The sequence below is a fragment of the Phyllostomus hastatus genome, unplaced genomic scaffold, assembly GCF_019186645.2.
Source record: "Phyllostomus hastatus isolate PE091 unplaced genomic scaffold, TTU_PhHast_1.1 phas_contig_80, whole genome shotgun sequence".
Classification (NCBI taxonomy): domain Eukaryota; kingdom Metazoa; phylum Chordata; class Mammalia; order Chiroptera; family Phyllostomidae; genus Phyllostomus; species Phyllostomus hastatus.
Genome location: NW_025333960.1, coordinates 19,950,058 through 19,974,996, shown reverse-complemented (window position 1 = coordinate 19,974,996; position 24,939 = coordinate 19,950,058). Strand labels below are relative to the sequence as shown.

General features: G+C 42.5%; 1 protein-coding gene and 1 non-coding gene across 9 annotated transcripts in view; one reads left to right on the top strand and one right to left on the bottom strand.

The window, feature by feature from the left end:
* TMEM241 (transmembrane protein 241) overlaps window positions 1-24,939 on the top strand; it is a 115,504-nt gene that overhangs the window by 72,304 nt on the left and 18,261 nt on the right. The window contains exon 14 of one of the 8 annotated variants that reach the window (XM_045849966.1): window positions 6,374-7,302. The exons of the other annotated variants lie outside the window; for them this stretch is intronic. Within the exon in view, the coding sequence (XP_045705922.1) occupies window positions 6,374-6,418 (45 nt within the window). The 3' untranslated portion in view covers window positions 6,419-7,302. Of the gene's footprint in view, window positions 1-6,373; window positions 7,303-24,939 lie in introns of those variants that run through there. 8 annotated transcript variants of the gene reach the window in all.
* On the bottom strand, window positions 5,838-5,942 carry LOC123826517. The gene has a single exon (XR_006787081.1). It is a non-coding gene; the product is annotated as a U6 spliceosomal RNA (small nuclear RNA).

Genomic DNA, 24,939 nt, shown 5'->3' with positions numbered 1-24,939 from the left:
CTTTGCCTGTTTGGCTGCTAGTTTCATGAGTCTTCTTTTTATTTATCGTATTTTTTCTTTTCTTCTTAAACTCTGAGGGAGGCTTACAATTACCTTCTCTGTAGTTGATTCAAAAAGTAGAAGGATTTTTAATCCTTCTTAAGTGTGAGACATTAGATAAAATGAGCCATTAAGGATTCGTCTAGACTTAGTACCTCAGGATACTTCCACCCTCTCTCCTTTTTCTTTTTTCTTTAAAAATAAACTCTGTTATACTCAATGGCATAACATGTACCCATTCTTTGGGCCATCCACATACCAAACAAAATGTGCTGACATTTGAAGTGCAACATAATGGCATTTAGCAGTACAGCCTTTCCCCGTGATGTCATTGTGACTCCACTGGGTGCCAGTATATTCGGAAAGTGACTTAGAAGGATGCTCCACTGGCCACAAAAGAGAATTTGGATTTAGTGAAAAACTGATAGATACACAGGCAGGGACGTCATTCAGAAGTCAGCTGAGGTGCCTTCTTCCTTGCACCAAAAGGATCCATTCTCCACCATTTTCCAAGGAGTCGTCATGTCGGCTTCATCACTTCCAGGTTCTGAGAGAAGGCAGCATGCTTCTCTCTGTGGCCCATCTTTCTGGTCCCGTTCTTGGGTCTCAGAATGCTCAGCAAGGAAAAGAAGTGCCTTCTCAGTCACTGTGTATTGTTATCACTATTATTATTGTTTTTTCTTCTTTGGAATTTCAGTAAAATTCTAAGAATCTAAAAATAGCAACATTTAGCAACCTTTTTAAATTTCTCCCTTTATTTTGGTAAAGTCAACTATGTGAAATCTAACTATCTTGGGATCCCTTCCCACTGGTAATGAAAAGCATTGGTGCAGGAAAAAAGTGATTGAATTTAAGAGAAAAGCAATGAAATGTGTAGACATATAAGGAAGATGTGGTAAGAGTTTGTATTTCTCTGCTAGTGGGTTTTTCCAGCAGATTAAGTTTTCATGAGAATTCTTTCTGGATTGAGTAGTGCCTTGTCTCATCCTGCAGAATGACAGCAGTCCTCAGCATCGGTTGGGAAGAGGCAACTGAGGCCAGGGTGAGTTTATGTTGAGGTCGAGCCAGGAAGGGAGACGCATCCCCAGACAGCAGCACCGGCCCACTAGGCTCTTGAGGATCCAGTGTGTGTTTCCCATTTCAAAAATGTTTCCCCAGGAAGACAGCTTTCTTCCTTTAAGCTAATGCCATAGTTGCTGCCACCATTTCATATCCCGAGGGCCACGGCAGACCAGAAAACCAACTCTTAGTCTTCTTTGTATGACCCTGGGAAAATAATTCTTGGTAGCTTGCCTAGGACGTGTCTCTTGATTAGGTTTAGTTTGTTTTTTGATTGTTGGGGTTTCATCTTTCAAGGCCAGGTTGGCTGTCGCTCCCTGGGCTGAGCAGTTGGACGTCTGCGTGCGGTATGATTCTCGGGGTCTGCTGAGAGTGAATGAGCGCCGCCTCAAGCGTTGCACCCCGAGTGCCTCACTTGCCCCCTTTCCCAGGCCCTTCTCTGACACTGTCATGGTGGATGGCCTGCCTGAGACAGCTGTGCATTTGGCGGGATTTTAAGGTATACTCGATTTACCCTGTTTCTGTGGAAGTGTCTTTGAATGGCCTTTTTGGACAAGGTTCTACCCATCAGTCAACATCTATTAGAAAAAACTTGGGAAACTTTGGAGTATCTGAATGTTGTGGGGTGGGGGGGATGTATTGAGTAGGTGAAATGTTTTCATAAGGTGTCTTACGATCCAGAGGAGGTCAGCATGACAAGGTGAGACCATTGCTGAGCCAGGCATCACTGCTTCCGGAGCCGAGTGAAGGGAATGAAGCAGCAGAGTGACTGGACTGGCCCCGGTCAGCGCTGGTTGCCTGGGAAAGGTGGGAGAGAGGAAAGGGGGCAGGGGCCCCGAGTCAGGATGTGCAGGTGGGGAGCCATACGGAGGAGGGGAATACAGGACAAACTGGGCTCAGAGTCAGATTATGGGAAGCCCTGTGAGCCATGCCACAGAGACCACTGTGACCGTCTGAAGGAGACTGCCTGAAGGTAATGCTTCAAGCAGGGTGATATGTGATTGCACTTAAAACAGATGGAAATGAGTTCCAAGCATCTGGGAGGGAGGTGAACCAAGGTAGTGATGGCAAGGATAAAGATAAAAGGTCAAAGTTGACTGACAATTTGAAGGAAAATACATTTTAATTACAGAATTTATCCTATAATTGATGTGATACAAGAACTAGATAGACTCATTGTTCCAGGACACTTTAGAGCAGGGGATGGGTAATGATAGTTTGCATATAGGGAGTGATGGGCAGGGATCATGCATGGCTCCAGGGTTTGCAGCCAGAGCCCTGGGAAATGCATGGTGAGCGTTGCAGACAGAAATGGGGGTGATTGTGAAAGAACATCTTTGGGGAGGAAAGCTGGTGCAATCCATTTCTGACAAATGTGTGTGGTGAAAAACATCTAAATGGAGCCATGCTGTGTTGGAAACGTGGGGTAAAATGTAGGCGAGAACTCAGGACTTGCATGTTCTTCACCTAGAGAGAGACAGATTGAAATCGGAAAATAAATAAATAGACAAGCTCACTGGGAGAGTGAAAGGATTTTGGGAGGGCAGAGCAGGGGCCTAGGACTTAGCTGGTGACCAATAATGAACAAGAAAGAGAAGGAATAGCCAAGAGGTAGAAGCAGGGACCAGGTAAGTTCAGTGTGGGGTCTCAGGGAGAATTTTAAGGAGAAAAAGCAAAATGCCACAACGAGGTTAGAGAGATCCAGAATGAGAAACGACTAGAGCAAGGACATTGCTGGTCTTTGAGGAGCTACTTTTAGTAAAAGAGTAGTGTGGGTGCGGGTGGGGTAGAAGATGGATCATAAATACTGAAGGACACGTAAGAAGTGGCTACAAGGTTGTGATTGGCAGTGGGCAGGGGGATAGCCGGATCTAGTGAAGATGGCGTCTCTTCTAGGAACAGAAGGACTTGGCACGCTTGAAATTAGAAAAGAAGATGCACGTCTACAGAGACATTTAAAGATGTTAGAGAATGAGGGGAAATTGGGAGAACATGTTTCAATGGGAGGTAGAAGGAGTGTGGGTAGCTAGTTTTAGAGAAAACGGAAAGCCTTTTTCCTGAGAAGGGCAGTGCTAGACAGGAGGGAGGCATCTCCATGAGGTGCAGGGCAGGGGACTGGGATTTTGGGGAAAAGGAACAGAGAGAGCACGCATGGTTTGTCTTTGATGCGCTGAAGCTGTCTAGTTCTCGGTTGTTCCATCCATGAAGCGAGGAGTCTGGGCTAGAAGGATTCTAATGAGCCCAACAGTGTCATCTGTATCTGATTTTAAAATCTATTTTATTTTGTATTTTAGAGAGAGTGTAAGGGAGGGACAAAGAGAGGGCGAGAAACATTGATGTGAGAGGGAAACATCGATCAGTTGCCTTCTGCACGTGCCCCACAGGATGGAACCTGCAAACCCGGCATGTGTCCAACCAACTGGGCTGCACCAGCCATGGCTGTGTCTGATATTTAATACTAAATGCTGATGGCATTTATAGTCAATTGCAGGATTTTATATAATGATGATCTGCTAGGAGCCATATCATGAATTACCAGTGCCTGCTTATCAAAGCATTTACTGGATTTAAGTGTTTAATAGAACCATGGAATAAAGTAGGAAACCATTCAGCAATCAGACCTTCTTCCATCCCTATCACCAAATGTGCCCCTGTCTTTACTTAGAACAGGGACAGTCAAAATTCATGCTTACAGAATGATGCCTAGGAGAGACTGCAGCTCTCACAGTCTAGGCGGAAGATGGAGAAGCCTTCTGAGACTTGGAGCCTTGTGAGCCTTCAAACCTGGAGAGTATGGTGGGTGCAGAAGTGGAGTGAGGAGAACAGGAGCAAGATGTAAAGTATTACAAAATCAGAATATTCTAGAACTTGGACTCCTCAATGCACGAAGACAGAAACAGCACATACGGGGTAATGTGTGCGAAAGCAGCTGGGGCGGGACGAAGTGCCGCACGAGCACCGAGCAGTCTGCACTCGTGTGATTTTGATGTAACTTCGAATCCCGAGTCAGCCACTCTTTAGTTTATACTTTATTTTCTCATCTGTATACACATATAATAATAATGTCTGTCTTACTGAGAGCATTGAATAATATTTAGACAGCTTTTGAATAGTGAGTGCTGGCAGTTGGTAGGCCCTGCTTGGCAGTGTCAACCACTAGTTTAATTCTTTCACCAAATTAACCAGTGATTTCCTGAGTCTGAATTTACTTTTTGTATTTACTGGTTCTAGGTGGTGAATTAGTGGTGGACTGCCCACTTTAGACAGTGCTCCGAGTCCAGCATGCAAGAGAACAGGGTCTCTCACAGCTCTTTTAACCAGACATTGCCTAACAAAAGAGGCAATTGATGCACCATTCAACAATGTTTTTAAACCTATATAAAGAGTCATTGATTCAGAACAGTTCCTGTGCCTGTGAAAAAGTATGTTTGATGGTTTCCATGGAGACTACCCTGTTGGCTGTTCTGCCATCACTGGCCTTAATTACACACTGGGATTGCCAGGGAGCCTTCAAAGCCGTCTCCATAACAACACCTCCTTGTGTAGTAACATGTCTGCTGTACTGCACTGTATTTCCCCGTATAGGAGTGAGTGTCTCTTAAAAAAGTTGAGAAGATTCTGCTGGTAAGTTTCAACATCCGTTTGATTTATCCTTGTGAAGAACTCCTGGCTGGACAGGGATTTTTCTGAGTTTTGACTGCCCATCCCTCAGTCTGTTGTGCCGGGTCTTTGGAGCATGGCCTAATGTCTTCCTTTTTTTTGGAACATGTTGACATTTCTCTGGAGCTTTTGCCAAGATATTGAACTAAGAAGGACTCTTGGCTCTGTCAGTTTACAAGATAAAATTAAACATGTTTAAGTATAGGATGAACTTATAAAACCATTGTCAGTTAGAGTTTAATATTTGGAATTTTTAAATGTCTCCAAGACCATTGGTAAAACTCTTGGTATAATTAAACGACAGAAAGAAAAAGAAACAGCATCTTAGTTTCTTCTTTCTTAATGTGGAATCACAGATTCCATGATTTCCAAATAACGTAATTTCTCACTTTCCACTGACTGTTTTAGATACATTTGTAGGGAAGTTCTAAAGCATATAACACTGAATCATACCTGGAACTTCTGAGGAGATGACAAGTAAACAGATACATCAGGTTGTGGAATTAGACTTCTTGTAGGTTCAATTCCTGACACTTGATCGCGTGTGGCACTCACACCCTTGCCCTCCTCCCCACCCCACACAAAAAAGGCTATTGAAAAACCCTGCCAGTGTCGTTACAATGCCCATTAAGTCTCGCTCTCACTAGGCCATGCCTGTGCTAAACAGAGTATTAGTTCTCTTCCTCTTCTTCTTCCTACTCTTACTACTATTATTTTTTTCTCAATTTATTAAGATGTAATTGATATAGAACATCATATGAGTTTAAAGTGTATAATGTGATGATTTGATATTTGTGGACATTGTGAAATGATCACCACAATAAGTTTAGTTAACATCCATCACCTTTCATCAAGGGTGTCAAACTCATTTTCACCGGGGGCCACATCAGCCTCCCGGTTGCCTTCAAAGGGCCGAATGTCATTTTAGGGCTGTATAAGTGTAATACTCCTTAACTAGGGGCAAGGAGCTCGGCACTGCCACCAGGTAGAAACAAGGTGCCAGGCTGGATAAAACAAGGTGGAGGGCTGATTTGACCCTCGGGCCTCATGTTTGCCACCTGTACCCTACGTGGTTACAAAAACATGTGGAACACTTCACAAATTTATGAGTCATCCTTTCCAGGGCCATGCTAATCTTCTCAGTATCATTCTAGTTTTAGTGTTTGTGCTGCCAAGGTGAGCACTAGACTTCCTTTCCTTTATTACCTTCATCATCGTCATTCTCATCATCATTGTCACCATTTGTTGGGTATGGAGAAACTTGCTCTTTTTCTGGATAGTAAAAGTTAATCAAAAAAGAGAAGGCTACTCCTCTTTACTTCACTGTTCATATTTCTTCTCATTTTCTCAGCTGCATAAGACTCCTCACCCCTTCCTCCTGTTACATTTAAAAACTCATTTGAAGATATAACTCTCTGTGTAGCAGTTTAGTATTCCCTTTATTTTCTTCCTTCAGTTGTCACTCAGCACCTTAATGTGTCCTGGAATGGTCTGAGGAAAGTAAATTATTAAACCCAGTGAAGCCATGCTGTGATATAACTTTTATGTTGAAAGAGTATGCTTAAAAAATCTAATTATGGCTGCTTCCTAATTAAATCATTTTTCTTTTTCACAGTCTAAGCAGCTGTGGCAAGGAGAACAATTTTTCATGGAAAATTAAAAACTAGAGGCAGCAGCATAATTTCCTTTGCAGTCACAGGCTGGGCAGCAATGACAGCACGCGGCCGTCTTTCCATGACATCGCTGTGGAAGCAGCAGAATGGGAGGCAGCAAGTCAGGGAGCAGCGCTGTTGTGGTTGAGCCGTATGGAAACAGCACAGAAGTTAGTTATCTGGGAATTATTCGTTCGTGAACAAGATTTTCCCAGAGGGCACATGAGAAGGGAAATACAGTTTTGGATAAAAGAAAAAAAATTAAATTCCATTTCCTATTGTCAAAATAATTCATGGGGAAGTGAGTGATGTTAATGGACATCTTGCTATTTTGGATAGGTTGTTTTTCTTGTTTCTGATTATGAACTCTTAATTTTTTTCTGGGCTATTTTTAGTGCCATTGATCATCACAATGTTCTGTGCTGCAAGAAATATGATAACAATTCTGGGTTTCACAACTTTTGCCCTGAATGAATTTGCTTTAGTTTACTTTATGAGGAAATACTTGGAATTTCTGTAAATTTCCTGACTGCAAGGTTTTTTATGGGTGCTGTTATTATCCAAGATAATTTAAAGTACCTAAAATTAAAGTGGTTTTTGCAATGTAAAGTTTAATTAATTGGAAAAGTTTTAGAAGGTCTCCTTTCAGGGATGAATTGATGTGTACTCAGTTTACTGGAGGATAGTATTGAATAAGGGAGTGTTGAGCGAATGTTTAAATACACTGATCTTATTTTATATACCTTGGCAGGTTTGTGTCCCCATATCAGAAATTGAGAAAGTTGAGCCCTGACTGGCATGGCTCAGTTGCTTGGAGCGTTGTCTCTTAACCAAAAGTTGGGGTTCAATTCCTGGTCAGGGCACATACCTGGGCTGTGGGTTTGATGCCTGGTCCTGGTGCATGTGAATCGAAGGGAACCAATTGATGCTTCTCTCTAAAATCAATGAAAAAATGTCCTCGGATGAAAATAAAAATTTTTTTATTGAGAAAGGTGGAATTCTGCATGTATCTCATAAAGGACCTTCAACTGCCCTCAACTATGCCCTTCTTCTTTACTGTTTGAGACCACTTTTCCTTATATAGACCTAGAACTAAGTTCTTCAAGGTGTGGGCAGACACCAGCTAGCCAGCAAATAGCTCTTCGGGTCCTGTACATGCCCAAAGCAGAGGGCGCACCGTGGGCGGAACTGCGTGCCTGTGTTGGGTAAGAATGAGCTGCCATAGGCAGAGCTAATAAAACGGCACAGTTCCCGGGGAATCTGAAGAGCAGATGTGTATTACTTGGAAGCTAGCTTTTGACACATAATTAGAAAAAACGACATGTGGACCTGAAAGACTTAGTAGATACTTACTTGGTATGAAACTGTGATCCTGGTGGCCTGGTTCCCCACAGGCCCCCGCCCCACACTGTTCTCCTGTTTCATCCTCCGAAGTGTAACTGGAGTGGAAGTAGTCATTTGCTCATTTTTGACTGTTTAACATTTCTCTCTTACAAAAGGTAGTCCAAACTGGTTTCCCCTCTCTTGTCTCTGCATCGGCTCTTTGAACTGACCCAGTCATTCTTCAGGTTAAGTTTTCTGATGTTGTTTTTGTTCCTATACTAGTGGACTGCGTCTGACTATAAGGCTAGATGGTTAAATACAAGCAGGTTGTACTAGTCTGTATGACTCCAAAATAGCCATCAATTGGTCAAATATATGACCAAAAAAAACCTTTTACAGTCAACAGTGCATTGCCTGACACCATGTAACCGCAGTTAGCTGGTAATTTGCGTTCACAACTTTATTTGATTGTTTATGTGCTTTTCTGGAGGGTGTTGGGGTGGGAGGTTTTATGGGGAACAGGCTGTCCTTGGCTACATTTCCACGTGTGGTCTTGTCCTGTGACTTCTGAGGGGCGGGGGTGTACGGGGAAGCTGGCCCACAGGTGTACTGGTCCCCCAGAAGAATTCCTCCTCATTTCTTTCCTGCCTCATTTTAAGCCATTATTCCCTGTTTGGGGCTTTGTGTGATTTCTGCATAAACTTCTGGGTATGTCGTTATGTTAGGACCATAATATGGTTGGTGATCAGTCAACATTTGATAGATAAAATGCCTACCATTTTTCTTCACCTCCATGTCAGGAGATTTTCTCTTCAGAAGAGGATTTTCACTTTTATGGAAAAAGCTGTTACCATATGAATGTAGGTCTTTTGTAAAAGCTAAGTGGCGAACTTTCAGAAAGTGGGGGCGCTGTTCACTTCATGCCATTTTCGCCTTTCAAAGATTTCACAGGAGCACTTTACTTTCAGATAAAGGGGGTGACAGAAGCATCAACCCTAAAGGTTGCCGGCTGAGTCTTCAGTAGGAAACGCAGTTTTCAGTATGGACAAGGTTGGTGGTAAAACAATGGGAACTGAGACAGAAGGGGCGTTAAATCTGGTGTGGATCCAATGGCTAAAACGTGAGAGGCTGGCAATACCAAGTGTTGGTGAGGACGTGGAATGACATTCCCGGTTTAGAAACACTACAGCTCAATGGGGTCTGTGTTGTGACTGAGTAGTCCCACCCCTGGTGCGTGCCCCAGAGAAACGGAGACGTGCATCCACAGCAGGGCATGTTCTCTGTGATGGAGTTAGATACAGGTGAGGGTTGCCTGACTTTTGAATACACTAAAAACTACTGCTGCCTTATGTGCATTTGAAAAAACAGTGAGACTTGTTTTTTAAAAAGACATGTTCAAGAATATCCATGGTAGTCTTATTCATAGCAGCCTCGAACCAGAAGAAATAGTCCATACAGCAGTCCAGGAGAAATAAACGGCGATCTCTCCGTAGTACTATAGAACACTGCACGGGAGTAGGAAAGAGCAGGCAGCCATGCAGGTGGTTCGGGGTGGGGGAGTGCTGATTGGGAAGTAGTGTGACAGGAGCCCTGTGAGACACTGGAAGGTTCCATGTCTATCTAATGATGGTAACATGGCTGTTTACAGATGTAAACATTCAATTAGCTGTGCACTTAAGATTCAGGCCCTTTGTGCACTTTATTATGTTTTATTTCAATTTCAAAAATATGATGTGGGTACTGGAACGGCGCCGTCCTCAGAAAGCACAGCCCACAGTGCTGAACCTCCTCTCCTGTCAGGACTGGGAAGGCCCAGGTGTTGGGCACAGCAGCTTCTCCATCAGCCCCCTGCCCACCTCTGGCTTTGACATTGTCATGTACTGCAAATGGTCTGGGGTTGCACTCGCTATGGGAAGGAAAGAACCCACCAGCTGGTGTCTTGCTCATCTGGGCAGTGGCCACCAGTTCTGTTGAATGTCATGGTTGAAGAGGGTTTCCAGTAAATACTCAGCTCAGTGACAAGGTAAAGACAGTGAGCTCAGGCTTCCTGGTAGCATTGCAGAGGTATTTACTGTTGCACTTATGCTCCACAGGTGAGGCCCATGCCCTGTCAGGTATACTTTTCCCTTTTGGGATGAACTAATTAAGGAAAAGGGCAGAGCTGCCATGCTCCCCGGCCTTGCAGTTTGAGCAAATGAACACTCTGCTCACTGCTGGGCCCTCCCGCTGAGCCCGGTCAAGCAGCCTCCCTGGGGGGCGCTCTCAGGCTTGCCACGTGGGTTCACCTCCCTCCCGCCTCTCAGGCTGCCTTGGCCTTATGGTTTTGGAGCTGGCAGTCGGTCATGTTTAGAACATGCTTACCAAGTTGGGGCTCCCTTAGTCCCAGTGTGTTTGGATGCATGTGCGTATTAACATGCACTGTGGCTGCAGTGGTGGTGAGGAGAGGAGAAGCTTTATGTGGAGGTGGAGGAACAGGTCAGATGCCCGAGGCGCTAGGGGTGGTGACCACCGCTGGAAGGCCTGCAGACTAACGCACGCTCCGTGGTCAGGCCATTCGCTCCTGCTGCAGAGAGAGGGTGAGGGGCGTCCTTGGCCAGCCTTGTGCAGCATGAGGGCGCCTTCCTGATTCCTGGCAGACAGAAACCCTGCCCTCCTCTCTCGTGCTATTGGCAAAACATATATGATTTTAGCTCCATAGGTAGCAGCTCATTAACCAGTCAGATTTTAGATTCAGATCTACTTAACACTTATTGAATACCTGAAATAATAAAATTATGAACAGTGGTCACAGGTAACATGGTGCATTCCCAATGTGCTGATCTGGGTGGTTGGTGCTTAGACACATTTCTTATTTAATTCTTAGCACGATCTTGTGTGGCCCAAACTATGTGCTTCTCTTACCTCTTTAGACAAGAGGAAGCAAAGATGTTATGTGATAGTCTAAGCCAGAACAAAGGAGCTCGGACTTGAAGCCTGGTCTTGACTGCAGGAGGTGCCCCTCCCAGTGGGTCTTCTTGGAAAGGCTCAGAGGTGGAGGGTCTCCTTTGTCATGTGGGTGACACTTAGAGGCTGAGTGTGATGGTCTGTGTTATCCCCGGGGACTCCCCCCACACGTTGTTGTTACAGTTTTTCTTAATGAGTAACCACATGGTATAGAAAACACCTCCGGGAAACTGGGAGGCTGGTGGAGACCAACAGGAAACAGATGAAAGGAAAGGAGCTCACCCTGCCGCCTGGGCAGAGCAGAACCACACTGTCAGGAGTGACTTAGGATCACCATCAGAGCAGCTGGGCCAGCCGGCCGTGGGAATGTGAATGGCGTGGTTCCTTGGGTAGGTATTGAATTTTCTTGTAGGTGTTTAACCATAGGGTGTGTTCTCCATTATTGAAGCAAATGACTCTTTTCTTAATTTGTAACTTTAATTTTGATCTATGACTTAAATTTTGATCCCCCAGAAAAAAAGCCTTAGAAATCATTAGTCTAATTCCTTTCACTTAAAACATTTCAAAAGGCTTACTATAGAAAAATTAGAAAGCTAAGTTAAATGAAAAGAAAAAGCTTAGGTGATCCTACCACTGTGGATGTTTTGAGGTATTCTTTGGGACTTTTCTCTGTATACATGTAAATGGGTTTGTTTGTCTGTTTACGGAAATAGGATCATCCTCTACCTGTCGGTTTTTATGTAACAAGGTTGGGGCTATTTCCCCCACTTGGGGTGGGTGAGGAAACTGAGGCCCAGAGAGGTGGATGACATACAACTGCCCCGTACAGAGCCTTTCGGCGGGATAGAGGCCTGAGACCTGTGAGTGCAGAGCACCAGGCCTGTCAGAGGCACGGGGCGTTTAGCGCAGTGGCTGACGAGTGGCAGGCCTTGATAAAGGGAAGAAGGTTGAAAGAAGCTGGCTCCGTAGCGAGGCCTCTCCTGCCCTTCCCTGTCTCCTTGCCTGGGCTGCCCAGGAGTTCATTTTCAGCAGCCCCCTTGCTCCCCCGACAGCCCCCCTTCCCAAGCCTCATACAGTCGTCGCCTTTGTGGTGAACTCAGAGGCCTCCGGTGGTCAGTTTGCAGAAAAGGCCGTGCCTTCCCTCTGGCAGCTGCAGAATGACGACAGTACACACATTCTAGCAGCTGAGATCCTGGTTGTAGAGTAGACCACATTCCCCCAACTTCATAAACACGCCATGAAGTCCCGGAGGGCCTTGGCAGGTTCAGGGGGCAGCTGAGGGGCAGGCCATGGATTTGCACGCAGTTAACAGGGAGCTCTTGGCCAAGATCCTGAGCAAACTAGAGTTAATTCAGTGCACTCTTTTGGTCATGTGGCTCAGAAGTCCTACAGTTACACATGAGGCTTGTATATGTAATCTGGGTTCCTGGATGCCACAGGTTGACCTAGCCTTACATTCTGAGAAGGTCGGCAGATGACAGGTGTTGGCCCTGCTCTTTCCAGATCCTAGTAGTCCTTTGCTCAGTCCCTCACCTGGGGAAATCAGCATGAAGGCTAGCCTCCCGTTTATATCTTCCCATTTAACTAGTTGCAGAGGTGATATTTCTTGGCTGAAACTGAAACGGAGAAGACTGAACATCTGAGTGAACCTGGAGGTCAGTGTGACAGGGGCTTTGTGATGTCTTCATTGGAACAGATGCACGAACACCCTCTTCCCCAACTGCTTTCTCTTGGTGACAACCTTTTCACGTGAGAGAAGAGGTAAAGTCACACACGTCCCAAATGAAATCCATCAGTAAAATCCTCCCTCTGTGCATCTTGGGAGTACATTGCTTGGAACCTCAGGGAGGAGCCCTGTCTCTGTGTCTCACATGTTCTGTTCTTAGCCCAGGCCCGTGGCTTTTGGTGGATGAGAAGGAGGAGCTCCTGGCCTCTCTGCTGGGACCCATTCATGCAGCAGACATGTACTGAGCACTTGTAGGCTCTGGGCCCTGCCGGGCACTGGGGACTCAGGGGTGATTCAGGTGGCCACAGCCCTCTCCCCATGGTGCTCACAGGTATATCCTTAAGTGTCAAGGCGTCCATAGCCATGAGTCTGTGCATGGGAAAGCCTACCCCAGGGCCCACTGATGCCTTTCATTGTTTCTGCTTTTGCAGTTTAGGCCCCCGTGGCCAGCACCCAGCCATGGTACCACTCCCCTGCCACCTCCAGCCTGGCTGCATTTCCACTGGCTGGGCCTCTGTCTGGAGGGGTAATTCCAAGTTTAAAAAACCAAATTTGGGCCCTTCAATGGGTTGTCCCATTCACTGAAGGGTTGCAGGTTCATTCCTGGTCAGGGTGTGTGCCTGGGTTAAGGATTCGATCCCTGGTCAGGGTGTGTGTGGTAGGCAACTGATCGATGTTTCTCTCTCTCTCTCTCAAAGCAATGAAAAAATGTCCTTGGGTGAGGGTAAAAAAATAAACAAAAAAATTTGGCTAACAAAGCTGTGGAGAGAGCTGGCACTCTGCCCCTCACTGGTAGAAATGCCAGTTGGCTCAGCCCAATGGGGGCTGCTTGGCAGGACTGACTAGGCTCACATGTGTGTTTGCCCTTTCCCCAGCACTTCCACTTGTGAGAGTGTACCATTTACATGTGTTCCCACCAGCCCCAAATGGCATATGTGTAGTGTTGTTAAACAACACTATTTATAGGAGAGAAGACAGAATAATCCCAGTGTTCATCAGCAGGAACTGGGGGCCATCTGGTCAATGGAATACTGAAAAAAAAATCAATGATGCTTTCTATGTACAGTCAGGGAAAGAGCTCCAAGACATATCACTAAGTGAAAAATGCAAAGACTGAAACTGTATATGTAATATGCTAGCTTTAGTGGGAAGAAAAACAGAATCTGTATTCATATTTACTTACATAAGCATAAAGAAACTTTAATCTGTGAGAAGCGTGCTAGCCCTTGTGGGAAGTCAGAACTGAGCAGGTGGGGACTGGGGGTCAGGAAGGTGCTTCACTGAATAGTTTTATGGTTCGTGGTTTCAGAACCACGATTATACTACCTATTTTAAAGTGAAATTTGAAAAATAAAATAAGATAGACTGCAATGTACCCCCGAAATGTCATGGAAATAGTTATACTTTTGCTTATACAGGCCTTAAACCTGGGTGTGAGGGTTTTGAGCCATAAAGAGTTGACTGACTTCTAGACACCTGTATCGGAAAGAAAGAAGATAGAGAAAATATGGGGTGGGTCTCATTAGGGGAGAGAGAACAGGGCTCCGGGTCAGGTGACCTCCTGAGTATGAAGGGATGTGACCTCTGATACCACCAGAGAGAGAGGGCTGGCACTGTGGTGGCGTTGTTTGAAGTGCTGAGGGTGGTCCAAAGGGCAGTCCAGAGCAGTTTTGAATGTCAGTTTTTCTCTGTTGGAGACCAGAGTCTGATTCTTGTCACATGCAGTAGATGCTTAGGAGATGACCTGGTGAAATGTGGCAGGGCGCCCCAGGGGTATTGCTGCCACTATGGCACAAGAGGGCGACCAGCAGATTCTTACTGTGTAATGAATAAACCAGCTTCCTTGGGGTACTGCCAGGGAATTCCGAAATGTGCATGCTCATTGCCTTCAGAATCTTTGCATGTGCTTTGGACCACACATTTTAACGTTTCTTTAGTGAAAAGCTGCCACTGATGAGCACTGTCTTCCTGATGGAGGGAAGTGTTTGATGGGCTTCTGGCTGCAACTGAGGAGGGGTGGGCTGCACCCTGTGCTTTGGCTTTCTGGTTCCTGTCATGGAAGCCAGGCAAAGACCATGGTTCAGATTTCTCTATATTTAGCTTCCTATATTTTCTAAGGGGTACACCTTATAAATTGAATAGAGACAAGATGACATGCTTGCCAGTTCTCTTAGGGACACTCAGTACGTGACCAATCATGTACCTTCCTGGCTTTGGCTGCTGGAAAGTGTGCAGCCAAATTCGTGCCCTCTCCCCACCTTGTAGGCAGACATCCCTGGCATGGATGTGGGGTCATAGCCTCATATCTGCCTCCCTATCCTTGTTTTCCCCTTTCCTTCATCTTTCTTATCTACTTCTAATTGATATACAGGGCCTGGCAGAAGTAAGGCTTGCTTGAGTGTGGTTGGTAGGGTATATGAATGTCTTGCATAAGATGAACAGCAATTTGAACATTTCACCTAAAATGTCATATGGTGTGCTTGAGTGTGATATTGTTATGTTGCAGAATTACATGCTTATGATTTTGTAATAACAAAGGGCGTTATTTGTGCTGGACTCTGTATTTTTGTCTGTAATGACTGTCTATGTAATTTACAGTTTATATTCAGTATTATTTTTTATTAGTTTCAGGTGTACAGCATACTGGTTAGACAATCAGATACCTTACAAAGTGTTCTTCCTGGTATTTCCAGTACTCACTTGGCACCATACATAGTGATAGCAATATTACTGACTATATTTCCTATGTTGTACTTTACATTTCTGTGACTATTTTGTAACTATCAATCTGTACTTCTCAATACCTTCCTTTTTCATCCAGTCTCACAACCACCCTCACCTCTGGCAACCATCAGTCTATTCTCTATGAGTCTGTTTCAATTTTGTTTTTTTCCTTTGAATCTACACATAAGTGAAATCATATGGTATTTGTCTTTCTCTGACTTATTTCACTTAACATAATACTCTCTAGGTCCATCAAGCAAATGGTAAGCTTTCATTCTTTTTTATGGCCAAGTTATTTATATACATATGATGTCTGCCCAGAAAAAGTCCAACCATTGTTAATATAATGAGAACAGTTTACATGGCAGCCAAGGAGAGTGGACTGGAATGTGTATGCATGAAAAATGATGACTTTACTATTACTAGTCAGTGGGGGCAGTAGATGCCATTGAGTGAGCATGTATACTATGTGGCTGTCACATTCAAAATGATTGAGCGAGTAGAGCAACGAATCTGCATTAATGATTCAGAAGGCCACAGCTATGGGCAACTGGTGATTGGCAGCTTCATTACGACAACACACCTGCTCATGCATCATGTCTCGTGCAGAGTTTTTTGGCAAAACATCAAATTACCCAGGGGACTCAGATGCCCTAGAGGCCAGATTTGGTGCCCTCATCTTCTGGCTTTTCCCCAAACTAAAATCACCTTTGAAAGGGAAGAGATTTCAGACCATCAGTGAGATTCAGGAAAATATGATGGGGCAGCTGATGACAAATGGGAGAATTGTGTGAGGTCCCAAGGTGCCTACTTTGAAGATGACTGAGGTGTCATTGTCCTATGTACAGTGTTTCTTGTATCTTCTTCAATAAATGTATCTATTTTTTATATTACATGGCTGGATACCTTCTGGACAGGCCAAATATATATCACAGCTTTTTTATCCACTTGTCTTTTGATGGCTAGTTGGGTTGTTTCCACTTTTGGCTATTGTTAATAGCACTGCAGTGAACATAGGGGTGCACACATTCTTTTGAATTAGTGTTTTGGGTTTCTTTGGATACACTCATAAGTGGAATCACTGGCTTGTAAGTCAGTGCCCTGTTTAATTTTTTGAGGACCCTCCATACTCTTTTCAATCTTCATTCCTCCCAACAGTGCACAAAGGTTTCCTTTTCTCCACGTACTTTCCAACACTTGTTGTTTGTGGATTTATTGATGGTAGCCATCCTGACAAATATGAGATGATATCTCTTGTGTTAATTTGCATTTCTCTGATGATCAGTGACTTTGAGCATCTTTTCATTGTAACAACTATGTTTTTAAGCTTGAAAGTTCTCACTGGAACAAGTCAGGTAATGAATAAAATTGCCCCTGTAACCTTCAAAAAATATTTTGCAAGAGAAAACAATTCAATCCCTGAGAAATATTTTATAGATGATTCGTTTGTCTAATAGAGGAAAAAATAGAAATCCAGAGAGGGCCTTGGCCTGCCTGAGGTTACTCTCTGGGTTTGTAACATAGCGAGGGACACCCAGGGCTCTAAGTGCTGGCCCATAGCCATGGCATGAGAACAAGTGTGCACGAGATTGGGATAAGCTCTTTTGAAGGTCAAGTCAAGGATTACCTCTGGTGTGCTAGTAAACTACAAGCCCAGTTGTCCTGGGACTAGCTGCCCATCTGTCTTGAAGTAAGTAGGATTCTCCATGAGACTTTTTCAGTAACTTGCTAGGAAAGGGTTGTCCCCGGCCCCCCACCAGCTATTGATTCTTTTTCTCTCATTAGGTTTCCTTCCGCTTTAATGGTGGCTACCACTCGCTTTACCCTTCATGCTTCATTAATACTCAATGGTTTAGAGATTGCTGAGCTTATTAATGTTGTTCCTTCAATGTAGAAAGCCCTTTCCACCATTCCTCACTGGGTGATTTTTATTTGTCCTTCAAGATTAGCACAGGCACCATCTCTCTGTGGGCCTTCTTCCCATAACATTCAGAGTATACCCATCTCTTAGCACTTAGCATATTACACTGAAATTATTAGCTTAGTGACCTCTAGAATTGGCTGAGCTAGCATAGGGGTGCTCGGAGGCCAGGTCCTTGCCTTTCATTTTCGCCTCTCTGGTGCCTAGTGTGGTATTCAGTGAGCATAATTTGGCCTCACCGTCATTACAGCAATAGCTCAAGGCCCTTATCCTTTTTTACTTCCAAGTCAGTTTCACTTCTGAAACAGTTACTCATTGCTTTTTTTTAACTTTCATTTTTTAAAACTCTCCAAAAGAGCAAGGAATAATGTCTTAGCTCAGACTGCTTAAACAAAATACCACACACTGGGTGGCTTAAACAACAGACATTTATTTCTCACAGTTTCAGAGTCTGGGCCGTCCAAGATCAAGGTGCCAGCAGAGTCAGTGTCTGGTGAGGACTCTTCCCTTGGTTTGCAGATGGCTGCCCTCTAGCTATGTTCTCACATGGTGCGGGGGTTGGGGGGAGTGAGAAAGAGAGAGAGAGAGCGCTTAAGTGCAAGCACGAACGCACACCTACCATTCTGGTCTCTTCTTACAGGGGCACTAATCCCATCCTCATGATCTCATCTAACCCTATTAATTTCCAAAGGCCCACCACACTGGAGGTGAGGGTCTCAACATATGAGTTGGGGAGGGGGAGGAAAAACAATTCAGTCCATAGCAGAAGAGTTCACAGGTGACTTACTGACATTTTGCAGTGAGTGCCAAGTTGAGTGACAAGTTTCAGAAAGTCTTCATGGTTTGTGTAAGCCCTTAAATGGAACTGAGCTGGTGGAGTGAGACTTGTGCAAGCTTTGCACATTTCTAAGGAGTTCTCCCTCTCTGGTCATGTTAAACTGAGTGTGACCAGAGCCGGAGCCAGGACACTGCCCTTGACATCATGAGCTCACTTCTCCCAACTGATACTAATTCAGGAATTGTTGGGAATAAGGAAGGAGGCTGGTTGCAGGTAGCACCACATTTCCTATGTTTGAACATTTCAAGGTTTTATGTATATCTTATGGCAAATGTATTCTTTCACCTCTATTATTGCTAAGTATAACAAAAATTGAAGTTATTGTTATATCAAAAAGAGATGAAAAAATCCTCACAGCCTTGGAGTAAGTATAATTGTGGTGCTTTTATTTAAAGCTCCTTTGAGCTTAAATTCATTTCATTTCTAAAAATAAGCTACAGAGATTAGATCTACCCTCTAAGTGAATCAAAACAACTTAGAAAATAAAAATACCTTAGCCACATGCCCTTCCTTTCCAGAAAGAGTACTGCTTAACTTAGAAGACTGATATAACATTTTAATTAGCAGGACAAAAGTTTAAAAAATAACTGGCAGAAACTCATCATTCTCAGAGTAAATTTGACAGTAGATCAGTACATTTACTGAATAAAATGAAACCCAGAAAACTGAGAAAGTGAAAAGTACTAGAATGAAGAATCTATTGACCCCACACCAGGCTGTCAATGAATTGAGTTGGAGGGGAAAATAGAATGGTGCCAAATTTCCCATTTGTCTTCCGCAATTGAATAGCTGTCTACATTAGTTGGCTCTTTATACTACTTGGCAAAGATGTAATACTTGGCAAGTTTATAACCTCTTTATTTAAAGAAAATAGCAAATAAACAAACAAAATCCACCCAAGTCAGGTATTTTAGGATGAGCTGAAGTGGTATACCCAAGGAGAGATAAAAGGAAGAAACCTTCCAAAGGTACCGGAAAATATCACTTTGGCAAATGTGATATTGCTGTGGCCTTTTGAGAAATGTGAGTAGCACTGAGAAAAGCCTAACACCCAGTTCAGGAAACAGCTAACACCTTCTACACAACTGTCCCAGAAAAATTGCAAATCCAAGAGAAAAAATAAAGTTCTAAGGGTTCACAGAATTCTGAAGTTATAACCAAAGGGCCAGTGTCAGATGGTAGGAAAAGTCAGAACATAGTATGTGTTAAAGTGTTCAGAGTTTTGGTACTTGAACTCCACTACCCACTCTTTCTTCCTTCTTTGGATATAGACTAAGAGAACATATGGACAAGGAATCATATGCAAGTGGGAAAAAAGTTGAGTTGAATAACTCAACCTTGGTTTAGAGATTTAAAAGCTTTTTTCTTTTATAGGAGGTATGGCTTCCTCCCCATCCTCCACTTCCACCTCCAACAGGTGGAGACAGAGACAGAAGATAATTTTATTTCATGGATACAAGAGAAAAAAAGAAAGCATGTGGAGTCTGGTTCTTGCTTTTAAAGCACTAGAGTCCCACTAACTAGTGTAATGAGCCTCAGTAAACATACAGGTAGAGGAATAACTCTTTCCATTGAATGAACTTGGAAGGGAGAGAAAGGATAGAAGGCAGAAGAGTTTCCCTCCCTGTAGGCAGAGAGAATTGAAAGAAACTGAATGGTATCCTCACCTCCAGCCTGCCTTAGTAATCACCCTCAGGTGCATCATATCAGAGACTCGGTCTGAAGAGAAAGGGACTGTACCCATCAAAAAGTCCTGTTGCTCCAGGCTGTTATATATAAAGTCCTAGACAAAAATAAAAAACAAAGCTAATTAAAATTGTAATGATAAGTTAACAAGATCATCACTAACCAGGGAGATGTACAGAACAAATGTAGTAAAGGCTCCTTTCTTGCCTCAGTATGACATGCAAGGAGGCTGTAGGGAAATAGTGGATAGCCAACACTGATTGAAAACCAGTGGCTTAAACCACCTCTCTAGGTCTTACTTTTTCATGTACATGTTGAAGGGAAACATTTTATTTCAGAGTAGAATATTATATGTTATGACAGACCAACATTTAACTAAAACAATGGGGTGGGAAGAATTTCAGAAATCATTTTAAAAGAAACTGGAGATCTGTGACAGTAGTGAGAACTAAATTAAATAAATTTCTAGAAAAAGAAGAACCCTTCCTAGGTATACTGAGTAACACAAGCTATTTTTTTTCCATGGGGGTAGAAAAAGGGGGAGGATATTTGTTGGTACTGGGTGTGGGCTAAGGATATGGCTTGGTTCAAGAAGAGGAAATATTCTGCAGGAAAAAGAAACTAACAGAGCTTTTGGCAGTTACGTGGAACTGGTTTGATAGATTGGAAACTAGAGGAGTCCCAAAGGCAAATGCAATTTTTCCATGAGACATTTTCTGAGTCCTTGGGGGCAGTTCAGGAGGCTACAGGCTAGCCCAGAAAGGAGACATGAAAACTCTTACCTCCTTGAGGTGCTTAGGAGATAAAATCTTGCTATAAAGAGAGGGCTGGGATTTTATCTTCTAAGCACATGTACAAATGCCAGATTTTGAACCTCTGTGGGATGGGAGGCTGAAAAGCTAAGATAAAAACTTCTGAAAGGTAGAGCTTTCTGGGATGAGGACATAAAGATCCAGCAAGGTCTTAAACACAAGTCTTTGAGTGTCATACCTGAAGGACAAGGTAAATACAGAAGGACTGAGTCTTACCAAAGCTGCAGCCCATCTGTGGTTCATCCAATCCCTGACTAGATTGAGCCCATCATCCTATTAGAGGAAAGGGGCAACACTTCTGGCTGAAACTATCAGCTGGAGCCTCTACAGTTTTCTTATACACAATGTCCAGCATATAATCAAATTTAAAGAGATGTGGAGAGTCAGGAAAATATGACTAAGTGGAAAAAATAATGGCAACAGAATTGTAGATGATCCAGATATTAATGCCAGCAATAACTTAAAAATGACTATGAATAATATGTTTTAAAAAACAGAGGAAAAATATTAAATCATGGGAGAATTTCAGTGAAAAATTGGAATCTATAAAAAATCAAATAGTTATTATTGAACTGAAAAATATATCTGAAATTAATAACTTATTAGATGCATCTAAGAACAGCCTGGACACTGTGTAGCTGGATTGGTGAAGCATGAAAAGGGAAAAATAATGAAAATAAGAAAACAAAGGATAAGAGACATGTGGAAAATAGTTTTAAAAGTCTAATATATGTGTAATTGAGGTTCTAAAAGCTAAATAGAGAAATTGAGGAGAATCAATATTTGAAGGGAGAATGGCTGAGGATTTTCCAAATCTGCTGAAAGACATCAACCCACAAACAAACAAACAAACAAAAAACATAAATAAAACCATGCCTAAACACTCCAAGTCAGAGCCCAGTCAAACTATTGAAAACCAAAGATAAAGTCTTCAAATCAACCACAGAAAAAATTACCTTAAATTTAAAATACAACTGACATTTCAGGTGAAACTATGAGTACCAATAGACAATGGAATGACATCTTTAAAGTGCTAAAATTTGGGGGAAAAATTAGATAACCTAAACACTTTATTCCTCTATTCCTTCATTTAAAAACTGGTCACCAGTCTCTTCAAAATTACTATGAGTCTATTGGAAGAATTAGTACATACACTTTTCTAGATTTTTTCATTAAATATACAGTAAATCCTCACTTAACATTGTCAATAGATTCTTGGAAACTGCAACTTTAAGTGAAATGACATATAATGAAACCAGTTTTTACCTCAGACTAATTGATGTATACAAGAGTTAAGTTCCTACAGTATATTCTTGGTCACAAAACATCAGCAAACTTCTAAATAAAGACCCCAAACACTACTAATATTAAACATTGAAATAATTGTGAGCTAAATTTTAATTGGAATCGTAAGCTTATTTATACTTGTCAATAACCATTTCACACACAAAAAATGGCTTCTCCCTGGCTGATGTGGCTCAGTTGGTAGGAGCAATACTATAACCAAAAGTTCAATTCCTAGTCAGAGCACATACGTAGGCTGAGGGTTCAATCCCCAGTCCAGGTGCATGCAATCTTTAGTCTGGGCATGTGTGGTCCCCACTCCAGGTGTGTACAGGAGGCAACCAATCAATGTTTCTCTCACACACTGATGTTTCTCTCCATCCCTTTCTCTCTAAAAAAAATGGGAAAAAATTCTTTGGGTGGGAATAAAAAATAAAATAAGATAAATGGTTTTAAAATTTTATGCTTTTTCAGTTTTTTTCTGTAGTACAATAAAGGTGATATCTAATGCCACGAGGAAGATAATAAAATAAATAAATAAGTAAATAGGAGCTATATATGCATTCAATAAAGATTAATAAAAGCAAGTAAGACAATTATTTTCCAACCTGCTTATTGCAGTTCAGGGCACAAGGCAAGAACCAACCCTGGACAGGATGCCATTCCATCTCCGGGTGCACCCACACCCACACCGCATTTCACTCATACTGAAACGATTAGACATGCCTGTACACCTGAAGTGCACATCTTTGGGGTGTGAGAGAAAACCAGAGTACCCAGAGAAAACCTATATATACATGGGGAGAATATGCAAACTCCACAGGCGGTGGCTACAGCTGGGAGTCAATTTTTTTCTCATCAACATTATAACAATGTAGAATGAAATGATGTTATTTGAGGGTCTTCTGTGTATGCCTATTAGATCTCTTAATCTCCAGATATCTGTTGAATCACAAAACCTCAGATTCATGTCACATAGCATGCATGGTATTGGTATCTTTCCTAAAATCACATTGGAAACTCATTATAAATCAAATAATGGAGTACATAATTGGGGTAATGTTTTAAAATAGAAAATAAACATTTAAAGGTAGAATGAATGAATGACTCTATAAAAAGGAAACCAGAATATAAATGTGTAATACCTGTATAATGTTAGTTATGGTGTTGGATGGAATAGTGATAGACAATTCCTTTGTACTCAGAATGTGATCTTAACACAAAAAATGCAAGCAACAAAAGAAGAAAATAGATAAATTGGACTTCATCAAAATTAAAACCGTTTGTGCTGCAAAGGACACCATTAAGAAAATGAAAAGACAACTTACAGACAAATCATATGAGGGGGGATCCAAAAACACTGAGATCTTCTGGGGGGCCTCCCCCATGAGGTGAGTGTTTTAGGGACTCATCTGGATCAGCATACTAGCTGGCGTTGTTGTGAGAGGCTGTGTTTAGCTTCAGTGAAGTTTTTTTGAAAATTCAAAAGTGTTTGCCCATTCTGTGATGGGTGATTTATGAGCACAACTGCCCACACCGCACTGAGTGGTCTTTAGTTTTTTGACCAAAAATGGCATGACCCCCATGCCCCACCCTTCCTATTCACCCAGTCTTGCCCTGAGCAACTTTTTTTGTTTCCCTGGATGAAAAAAGTCCTCAAAGGGAAACATTTTGCCAATGTTTTTTGTTTTGTAAAAAAAAAACAAAACCCAGAAACACTAAAAGGCATCAAAATCTAAGAGTTCAAACTATTTTGAGCAGTGGGAAAAAGTCTCAATAGGACTATTGCATCAGATGGAAAGTACTGTGAAGGTGATTGAACTTTAAACATGTGCGAATAAATACACAACTTTTTATAAATAAATTCTGGTTTTTTGGTGTCCCCTCATATACCTGATAAGGGACTTGTATCTAGAATCTATAAAGAACTCTTAAATTCAATAGTAAAAAAATAGACAACTTGATTGAAAAATGGACAAAGGATCTGTATAGACAATTTTCCCAACAAGATAAATAAATGACCAGTATGCCTGTGAAATGATGTTCTCATCAGGGAAATGCGAATCAAAACCACAACGAGACACTGCTTCACACCCACTAGGATGGTGATAATGAAAATGACAGATAAGAACAAGGGTGTGAGGAAATTGGAGCCCTTCTACACTGCTGCTGGGAATGTTACAGGTGCAGCAAATGAGACCTGTGATGAGAGTGGTGATAAAGGTGACAGTAATGATGATGCCTTTGTAACCAGGCTCTGTCCTATTAAGAATGTTTGGCAGTTTGATGGACACTTCTGCTCAGACTAATAATACATCAGTAATCATGGACTCCACCCTTGTTTATTGTAAGAATTATTAATAGGGGATCTTTTTTAAAATGCCAATACCTAGGCTTCATTATAAGATATGCCAGTTTGATTGATATGGAACAGTAGTTTGGTTTTTTTCCAGAACATTTCAGGGTATTTTGATGTGCGCACAGGTTTGAGAACTACTGAATTCAAGGTGAAATCTCCAGGGTTAAGCAAAGCTACCGGCAAGGGTAGTTTTGAGTTGGAAAAGGAGAATCACCCTGAGTGTTAGCCCCAACTCTTCCCTTGTTGTGACTGTGCTTTGAGAAGGTTTTTTAACCTTTGGGAGCTTCAGTGTCTTCGTCGGGAAAACGGGGCCGAGCACCCTCTGTGCCCACCTGAGCGCATATGATACCTGTGACGCTGCAGAGCCAGGGGTTGGCCATAGACCTCTTAGGCCCTCTCTAAATGTTGGTTACTTTCCTCCCTCACTTTTCACGAACTAGATATTCATGTCACACTTCTTCTAACATTGTTCTCTTGTTTCTTCTTCTGTAAAATGTCAGAGTTTGTTGAAAAGTCATCTAAGTAAACATAATTGAAAAAAAAGTCATCTATGTTTTCTGTAGGTTTGAAACGTATCCTTCTGTTACATGACCCTCATCTCTTTCTGTTTCTCTGTGTTCTCAGTCCCATTGAGTTTATAGTAAGTGTCGTTTTCCTGATACCTGACAGAATTGATGGCTTGCTGTGTATTTCAATGAGGTGATACCAACCATACCCAGCAACCATACCCAGAGTTTAGCGTGAGCTGTCTCTAATTAATAATTACACTGGTCATGTTAATAAATCATAGAATTGGTAATAAGGGTTCTTTGAGTATTTTCTAAATGCTTAATAGAGTTCTTAGCCTGAGCTATGGTTTCTTTCTGGTGGACTTGGAATAGTTCCTTAGATTCTGGGGTTGGGGGGGAGAGAG